We start from the raw sequence: 10039 nt of genomic DNA, 5'->3' as shown, positions 1-10039 counted from the left end.
GAATGAAATCTTAAAAAAAAAAAAAAACTACAGGGAACAACTTTTTCCGGGGGAGGGGGATGGGTGAAATAGGTGATGGGACTTAAAGAATACACTTATGATGAGCACTGAGTAATGTATAAAGTTGTTAAATCGCTATATCGTACACCTAAAACTAATATAATCCTGTATGTTAACTATACTGGAATTAAAATAAAATAAATAAATCAAATCAAATAGAAAGTCAAAAAGCAAGTGAATTATGACAGACAATATTGTAACTGATATAACAAAATTTTATACCTCATTTTTTATGACATATACACATAAATCTCATTTTATCTGAATTATCTAAACATAGATTAATATTTTATATACACATACATTTATATTTAAAAAAACCTATCAATCAATAGGAAACAACCCAATAGATAACTGAGGTCTATCCCCACGGGGCTTTTCCTGTAGACTCACATCACTGAAAATGCCTCCTAGAGTAACGATGTGGTTTTGCTTTCCTCACAGAACTGTTAGATCTGTGGGAAAGAACTACAAGACAGAGTTGCTAAAAGTATGAAAGGCCAAATGTTTAAATATTGTGACCTAAGCTATTGGCATATCCCACAGTCTGTACTATTCTTGGGGGTGATAACTGGGGAGGGAATATGATTTGAATTCATTCATGTTTCGAGGGTGTTTGAAATGTAGAACCATACAGATGCATTTACTCTGACCCTAAAAGTGGCCCTAAAGCAAATCACGTGAAGAGATTAGATCTCAAAGATGCCAGGTGGGGAAATGTTTGAAGTATGTCATCAGTATGTCCATAGTCAAGTGGAGATAAAAGAGGCCCAACTAAAACGATTATTGACTGAACACAGCACAACTGTGAATTAACCATAGGTTCTTTTCAAAAGACCTATCTGGAAGATAAACCCTGACTCAAGCTTTAGAGGAACTGCTGTGAACTTGATGGGCAGTGGAAGGAATCACGACATGTAAAATTCCTTAAATAAAAATGTATTGACTTTAAATAATTTTGTCTAACGTTACACATAATTTTGAAAAACACTTTACACTGTACAAAAAGGAAATGCAATAGAAATCTAACATCCAATTTAAAATGACCCAACTGAAAAACAAGTAAAGAATAAAAACAATTTGCAGACAAGATACAGATGTTCAAAAGCTCATATGGAATATTGTCCGCATGAATAAGTTTAGTCAATAAAATAATGAGACATCAGTTTTTGACCATCACCCTGTCAGAAAACATAAAGGGCTTGCCATTTTACCCTGCTTGCAAGCTAACAAGTTAGCTTATTACCACAGGGTTAATACACATTCTGACAGAAGAATATAAGACCCCCTAAAAATAAAAAGGTACTCTGATCAGCTAATACATGTATAAAATCTGTTTGGTACTTATGTTCCTATTTTAAGCAATTAATTAACATTCCAGCATATGCATCAGTCTCTTAGAGGTTTGGTTAGTATGAATCAATTGCCAAGTATATGCTCAACTCTGAATATTGATTAACTAATACAGTAAAACCCTTGAACTTTCAAGTCTAGGAACGGAGTCAGGACCCATAGTGATTAGATCAAGGTATGGTCAACCTGCTGGACAGCAGACTTTCCCAAAGACATCTATTTCTCTGACCCCTTGTGCACCTTCATCAAACCAAACATTTTCAGCTGTTCCTCTCTTGAGATCATTTTCAACCCCTGTCATTATCATAGTCATTTTCAGTTTGTTAGTACCCGTTAAAAAGTATCACCCAGACTTGACCACCCCACTATAGATGCAATCTGAACAGCACAGAACACAGCATACGTACTGGACCCTATTTTTGCATGAATGTACTCTAAGTATGAACTGGCTTTTTCTCCAGCTGCTGTACTTGCAGAACCTTCTTCAAGCTTGTCTTTAACCCCGACTCCCAGGTCTTTTTCACATGTGGAAGGAAACAGATGAGAGCTTGCATTGTGGAATCAGACTTCATAAGTTTGAATTCTTGCTCTGCTGAGTGTAATGTTGGGAAAGTTACTTAATGTCTCTAAACCTTAATTTTCCTACCTGTAAAATAGGAGTGATAATAAGAATACCTACCTCAAAGTGTTGTTGTGAGGATTAGGTAAGTTACCTCCGAAGAAACACTTGGTTCCCACAGTGTATTGGATAGACAACATTTTACTTAATTCCCACAGGAATGCTGTGATCTATATATTACTGCACCCACTTTACAGATGGGAAATCTGAGGTTCATGGAGTCTAAGTAGTGGGTCAAATAGTTGCTAAGTAGCATAGCCAGGGCTGTAATAAGACCTGCCTGACTCCAAAGACCAAGTTCTATCTCTTGCACAATGTAGGGGCATTCTTCCCCTTCCTGTATTTCTACATTTTTTTAAGCCTTCACACAGTATAATGAGGAGGTTAAGAGTGCAGCCTCCCAAGGCTGACTGCCTTGTTTGATGATCTTGAACAACTTAATCTTTATGTCACTTTATGAGATAAGTTACTTAACTTCTCCATGCCTCAGTTTTCCCATCTGTAAAATAAGAATTTTAATAGCAATACCTACCTCAGAGATTTCAGGACTGATTAAATGAGATAACCATTGAATACAGTGTCTACCCATTGGCTAGCACATTAAAAGATGCTAGCTGTATAATTCCCATTCCAATTCACCTTACTGGTTCCAGCCAAGTCTGCTTAGGAAACCATCCTGGAGTATTTCTAGGGATTTGCATCAAATTTACAAAAGATCTCTGAACTTTCTTAAATACATTTTCCTGTATCTAAGATATGTCAGATTCCATCTAGAGTTCTTTTCCTCATTTTTATGAATTCCAGGATTATAGGGTTGAAAAGAGGGAGAAATAAAGGCCATCATAACTCATAAAAAGCATAAGACGCAGAAATAACAGAAAGTTGACCAGCTATGACTCATCAAGGCTGACTCGAGTCAGTTCCTACCTCTATACCACAATTCACTTCCCATATTGCTCAGCCCTATTTGTCTATCGCCCGCAACTCACTTTTGAGGGCACTGATTCCAAAATGTTCTTTTATGTATCAACCCAGCTGCCAGGAGCTCCCCCACCCCCACACTTAACGAAATTGGCTTGGATAACCGAGCTTTCAGTATTTTAAGGCTGAAGGAAAAGGAACTCAGAATCCCTACGTAAGCTTTGTAAGATATTTATTACTTGCCCCATTTTGCTGCTGAGGGAGGCGGGGCTTCTTGAGGCCATTATTTGTATTTTACCCAAAGTCACAGAGTTAATTAGGGGTGGAGATGCGAGTTGACCCGGACCTCCCACAATGCCACCCCAGATGGAAGTAGCCCATGGGCAGCAACAGTAATGGCTCCCAAACTGGTCCTCCATCCACATGCTACCCACCTCAGCTTTGCAATATCTTCCTGCCTCCTAAATTTTACTTTTTTTTTAATCAGTGCATGTTTTGCTACCTAAATAAATTTAGAGAATACTAGTCTGAACAGTAACAGCTGTGAAATCACAGGCTTTATATACTGTGCATATATTATGTAATACATCTTTTAAAGAGTCTTCATTTCCTAAGGCTGCCATAACAAATTATGACAAAATGGATGGGTTCAAACAACAAAAATTTATTCTCTCATAGTTCGGGAGACCAGAAGGTCAAAATAAATGTGTCATTATGGTTGGTTACTTCTGCAGTTTCTGAGGGAGAAACTGTCCCACACCCCTCTCCTAGCTTCTTGATGTTCCTTGGCTTGTAGACACATCACTCCAACCTCTATCTTCATATTCACATAACCATTTTCTCTATATGTCTGTATCCAAATCTCCTTCTCCTTTCTCTTATAAAGATACCAGTCATTGGATTCAAGGCCCACCCTAAACCTAGGATTACTTCATCTCAAGATCCTTAATTAGCAATAAAAAAAAAAAATCCTTAATTAGCTACATCTGCAAAGATCTTATTTCCAAATGAGGTCACACTCTGAGGTTCTGGGTAAACACAAATTTTGAGAAAGACACTATTGGACCCACTACAACAAGTAAATAATAATTATAATTTTTTTGAAAGTTTATCCATGTACCACCTAAAATCATCTTGCATCTTGCTGGTGGTTTGCAAACCACTCTATGGAGACCTTGGTGCATACATTTGGAGGCCCTTGGGCACCTCTCTTAGTTTTTTTTTTTTTTCAAAAGATTTTATTGATTTATTTGACAAAGAGAGAGATAGCGAGAGAGAGAACACAAGCAGGGGGAGTGGGAGAGGGAGAAGCAGGCTTCCCGCCTCAGCAGGGAGCCCGATGTGGGGCTCGATCCCAGGACCCTGGGATCATGACCTGAGCCCAAGGCAGATGCTTAATGACTGAGCCACCCAGGTGCCCCACCTCTCCTAGTTTTAAAAGCAGGAAATTTTACAGTCAAAATGGTTGCATTTCCTTTACTACATTTGAACCAATGTATGTTTCGGTATATCAAGATATTCCCCTACATAGAGCTGATTGTCTGGTTTTGAGAACTCAGGAAATGTTATTAATAATAGGTTGTTTCAAGTGCTATTTCAAGAAGGTAGATGTAGCTTACTGCATGATTCATTGTTTTCTGAAATTAGTAGCTGGGCACATACAGGTCTCTGTGGGATTGTATTTGGAGATTTATTAAGTCTTCTCTTCTCTCCATAGAGACAACCAAAGACTCTTAAGGTGGATTTGCAATTTAAAAGAGGCCATTAGGTAACACTGGATACTGTGAAACTTCATTTTGTGCAGGAAGACAGGCTGCCTGAGAACACTGTAAGCAGGAACCCAGAGTAAGCCCAAATTTTCAGTCCAGAGAAGAAGGATGGAAAGGAGAATTTATTCTCAGCAGCCTTTATGGACCTAGATTTCCATGTGAATCACAGGTTGAATAAACTTGGGTTTTTCCATTTGAGATAATGTGCACAGACATCAGCTCTTTCTAAAAAGTATGCACTGGATAATGAAAATTAAAGATCTCCGGAAAGCTTTTTTTATTGATCGCTTCTTTTTTTTTTTTTTTTAAGATTTTATTTATTTGACAGAGAGAGAGAGACAGCAAGAGAGGGAACACAAGCAGGGGGAGTGGGAGAGAGCAGGCCTCCCACGGAGCAGGGAGACCGACGTGGGGCTCAATCCCAGGACCCCGGGATCTCAACCCAAGCCGAAGGCAGACACTTAACGACTGAGCCACCCAGGCGCCCCGATCACTTCTTATTTTTAATTTAGATCCTTTTTTGCTCCAAAGTATTAAAAATTACCATTTACCAAAAACATAAGAGGTGAAACTCTCTTCAATGAAAAATTATCAGATGGTGAAGATCTATTATTACAAGGGCTCCATGCAAAATATTATAAAAGATGCATAAGAGCAGATGCTATTCCTGGAAACATCTAAATAAGCACATTTCCATAAACACATATGGTATAGGAGCTTCCATATACATACCTTAGTGTTTATACCAAGTTAAATAATTCAGGATGGTATAACCAGCTTACAGAAATGTGATAAAAACACTTCAAATAAATTGGGTTGTGGCCATGACAAATAACCTAAACAAAAGAAACAACAACAACAAAACCCACTTACACAAGAGGAGGTGGAGAAGGTCCCAAAACTGAAATGTTCAGTATTTGCTGGCAAAAACTCAAAGTACAAGATGTTACTAATCCATACATTGTATTTCCACCAACAAATATATCTCTTTTTTTTTCAAGTTTGCATTTTTTTTTTTAAAGATTTTATTTATTTGACAGAAAGAGACACAGCGAGAGAGGGAACACAAGCAGGGGGAGTGGGAGAGGGAGAAGCAGTCTTCCCTGGGAGCAGGGAGCCCAATGCGGGGCTTGATCCCAGGACCCTGGGACCATGACCTGAGCCGAAGGCAGGCGCTTAACGACTGAGCCACCCAGGCGCCCCCAAGTTTGCATTTTTAATAACATAAATTACCAACAAGGTCCTGACCTAGTAATCAAAAATTAAATAAAACCTCAAAATCTAAAAACAAGAAACAGGCTAAATCACACACTAATTTGACCAAACTAATCCTGGAATATTTCCCAAATGAAACAGTAAGCACAACTATTACATTCCATGTTTCAGAGAAGAGGCATTAAGGATTCATGCCATAAGTTTATTTACAAACATATTGAGTATGTTGGAAACAAGAGTTTGATCTATTTTTCAAAGAGCCTACACCTCTTAAAATGTTCCTTTTCACATGTTTGATGGATTAATTAAAACATCCTTATTTCTTAAGCAGCTGATGTCTTACTATAAAAAAAAAGGTGGAGCAAATCCAGATCCAAAGTACAAAGTCATGGTAAGTAGTAATCGCCACTTGTTTTCCACTGAAAATGGCAAATTCTTCCCTGGGCCTTCCTCATAGTGGCTCCTACAGACCACAGAGGTTGTGAACCTCCGGATGCTCTGTCCCAACATGGCGCTGTTGGAAGTTCTGCGAAAGGGGCAGAGCCCTGAGACCATAGAAATGGCAGCATCACCAAGTCCTCCTCTTCTCACAACCTTGTTCCTCAGCCCACCAACAAATATATCTTAAAGAAGCAACACAAATTTTCACATATAAATGGGTATTGGCCTTCAAACAGAACTTGCCACTATATGACTCAATATCACCCAACACTATCACCAACATAGAGAGCTCTGTGAAACTTCTTTGCAGAATTTCCTTAGAGACTGACCACTCACCTCAAAAGAAAAATGTGTTCTTTTACTTTTTAATCATTCCCAGATTTTCATGGAATTGCCAAATGAATAGGAAGGCTTTGGAGGGTCAAGGACAAGTATCTCCAAATGAAAATACTGCCTTGCCAGAAATGTACATTTTTTAAAGATTTATTTATTTATTTTAGAAAGAGAGAGAGAGCACATGCATGTGGGGGGGGGGGGTGGGAGGGGCAGGGGAGAGGGAGAGAGAAACTCAGGCGGACTCCACGCTGACTGCTCAATCTCACAACCCAGAGATCATAACCTGAGCCAAAACCAGAGTCAGCCGCTTAACCAACTGCACCACCCAGGCGCCCCACATGTACATTTTTTTAAAGTTTATCTCTACACCCAACGTGGGGCTCAAAGTCACAACCCCAAGATCAAGAGTCACACGCTTTTCCAACTGAGCCAGACATGTGCCCCCAGAAATATACATTTTTAACAGGAGAAGGCAGCATTCTGATAAGCTTTTACAGGGTAGGAAGCAGAGAGATGCGGGGAGGGGAGAAGGGCCCACTGGAGGAAGAACTGAGAATGAGAAAGAAATTTTGGTGCTATTTACTCTACTCCCCTTTCAGGGATTCAAAGCAGGTATGGATGTACTGAAAGCTCTATGGAAACATTGTTTAACTTGGTTCAGCCTATCCTTTCTCAAACTGACTTGACTGCAAATCCCCATCTCCATGTAACAATTTTTAACATCCCAGTTCTACAGGACGTGTTTTGGGGAATATAGTAGCCTATGACAGCTCTAAGGCAGCCCCCCCGTGATTCTCACCTCCTGGTACTCCCATCTTTGTGTACTCCCCTCCCACATTTAATAGAGCCAACTTGTGTAATGAAAATGATATTGCAGAAATGATAGAGCATAACCTTTGAGGCTGGGCCATTAGAAACACTGTGGCTTTCACCTTGCACTCACTTGGATTGCTCACTCAGGGAAAAGCTGGCCACCACGTCATGAGGACACTCAAGCTCCCTGGGGAGAGGCCCACATGTGGAGGGACTGAACACCATGTGAGCGAGCCATCTTGGAAGTGAATCCTGCAGCCCCAGTCAAGACCTCAGATAACTCCGGCCCCAACCGACAACCTGACTGCAACCTCAGGAGGGACCCTGAGCCAGAACCACCTGGCTAAGCCAGTCTTGAATTTCAAACCACAGAGACTATGAGAGATCATAAATACTGATTGCTGTTTAAGCCAATAAGTTGGGGAGTAACTTGTTACACAGCAATAGATAACTAGTACAGGGAATATTAACCTAAAGCATTTGGTATCAATCATTTTGGTATGTCATTTAATAAGCATGAAGATGTAGTGTGGAATATGTTTTTGCATTGTTCTACCTCTCTACACACAGTTAATTGCTTAAGGAATAAACTCACACCTAAAGCCAAGCCAATCAGGGTCATTCCTTAGGATTTGTGTAACTGAAGCTGAACAAAGAGATTTATTCTCTGGTGGTAAGGACAAGAGATATGAGACTCAGGAGCGGCTGGTGGCCATATTCCATGCTGTGTAAAGAAAGCTTTTCTTTTTTTCTTTTTTTTTTAAGATGTTATTTATTTATTTGTCAGAGACAGAGAGAGCGGCAGGCAGAGGGAGAAGCAGGCTCCCTGCTGAGCAAGGAGCCCAATGCGGGACTCGATCCCAGGACCCCGGGATCATGACCTGAGCCGAAGGCAGACACTTAACTGACTGAGCCACCCAGACACCCAAAGAAAGCTTTTCTACGAGAAAGAATTTGACAACACAGAGTGAAGTGGGGTTGAGAGCTTGAGGAAAAAACAATACCTAGTAGCATTCTGGTCCCTAGTTCTAGCGACCACTGATATTATCCGCCTCTCACTCTTCGCAGTGTGAGCCTTCCAATAAATTCCCCTTTTGGGGGTGCCTGGGCAGCTCAGTCAGTTGAGCCGCCAACTCTTGTTTTGGCTCAGGTCATACTCTCAGTTGTGAGACTGAGTCCCACCTTGGGCTCCATGCTCAGTGGGGAGTCTGCTCAAGATTCTTTCACCTCCGTCTCCCTTCCCTTCTGTTCCTCCCTCTGCTCTCTCTCTCTCAAATAAATAAATATTTTTTTTAAATCCCCTTTTGCCTAAATTGGTTTAAGTTGGTTTTCTAAATCTTGTCTCCAAAAGAATCTTGACTGATACACTCCCACATAACCTCATGCTTCCCATAACACAGCAGTGATAACACTAGGCTGTAATTGCTATTACTTATCTACCTCCCTGTGCACAGTGATCTTCAAGGTCACAGCATTCTGCCCTTCTCTGCAAACTACAACTCACAGATAGCGTAGGACTCCAACAACCATGTCTGTACCTCACAATCTTGGACCCTGAACCATACATACATAGTTAAGTCACTCAAGGTGAACCAATCGGATTCTCCCTTTAGGAATTTGGAACTGATACCCACAGAGATTGGACACAGAAACCCCCTCACACTAACAAGAGTACTCTCAGAGGAGGTGATTAACCTCCAGCTAGTAAGGTGCCCCAAGATGCCTTAGTCCCTGTGAATTCTCTAAGAACCTCTAGTATTCTTCCAATAAGCCTGCAAGGACATTTTGCTTCCTAAAGCCAAAAGAAATTTGACTAATACATGCCCTTACCTACTGTAATCTCCATGTGAGCAGGACAACTTGTTCATCTTCAGATACACAGTCAGAATTCACTAAATATTTTATGGATGACTGCAGCTCACTGCACTCGGTGGGAAATGCTCTTCTTCCCACCTACTTGGCTAAATCCTGATTATTTTTACTCTCTTGTCTTCAAGGCCCTGAACTCCTCTGCCCTGGCCTTGGTTCTCCCTGTGCTGTCAACTATACGGACCAATGAGTCCTTTGTAAGCAGTACATCACATCCCTAATCAGGGATGCATTTTAGATACTAGAGGTCCTAGGCCTCTCATCACCCAGGAAGCCTTATTTTTGACTGCATGCCGAGGGTCTCCAGTCCTGTCATCCTGTTTTTACTGTGCATCTTATCTATGCTGAGCTAGAACTATGCTGACCAGATAGTTTCCATGGCCAAAGCTGGTTTTATTCTGACAATGCCATGTTTCCAGCAGGCTCTGACCCTTAGATCTTATTATTCCTCTGGTCTTTGCTCTCAGTAGTCGAGAAGGGGCTTTTTAGCATGACCCATTGCTTTGGGTGGGAAAGAATGAGTTTCAGGGAAATTTATGCCTTTCATAGACCCATCATTCTAAGAATAGACCTTGTATATGAATAGAATAAGAGTTGGTGGAGAATGGACAGAGCACGGGAGTTATAAATCAAGTTCAGGAGC

The 10039-nt window shown here is 40.6% G+C and overlaps 1 protein-coding gene and 1 non-coding gene across 2 annotated transcripts; one reads left to right on the top strand and one right to left on the bottom strand.

The window, feature by feature from the left end:
* The first annotated feature begins 413 nt into the window (after positions 1-413).
* Positions 414-541, top strand: LOC123325024. Its single transcript, XR_006540192.1, has one exon. It is a non-coding gene; the product is annotated as a small nucleolar RNA SNORA18 (small nucleolar RNA).
* Positions 542-6258: 5717 nt separating this feature from the next.
* On the bottom strand, positions 6259-6465 carry LOC110578029 (cytochrome c oxidase subunit 7C, mitochondrial-like). The gene has a single exon (XM_044914732.1). It carries the CDS (start codon positions 6445-6447, stop codon positions 6280-6282), a length of 168 nt encoding a protein of 55 aa, XP_044770667.1. The 5' UTR covers positions 6448-6465; the 3' UTR covers positions 6259-6279.
* Between the last annotated feature and the right edge of the window lie 3574 nt (positions 6466-10039).

The sequence above is a fragment of the Neomonachus schauinslandi genome, chromosome 5, assembly GCF_002201575.2.
Source record: "Neomonachus schauinslandi chromosome 5, ASM220157v2, whole genome shotgun sequence".
Taxonomy (NCBI): domain Eukaryota; kingdom Metazoa; phylum Chordata; class Mammalia; order Carnivora; family Phocidae; genus Neomonachus; species Neomonachus schauinslandi.
Note: the sequence above shows the minus strand (reverse complement) of the source record. Positions and strands in the feature narration are given on the sequence as shown.

Coding starts and splice junctions, on each gene's coding strand:
- LOC110578029 (XM_044914732.1), bottom strand. CDS start 6,447: ATGTTGGGACAGAGCATCCGGAGGTTCACAACCTCTGTGGTCTGTAGG.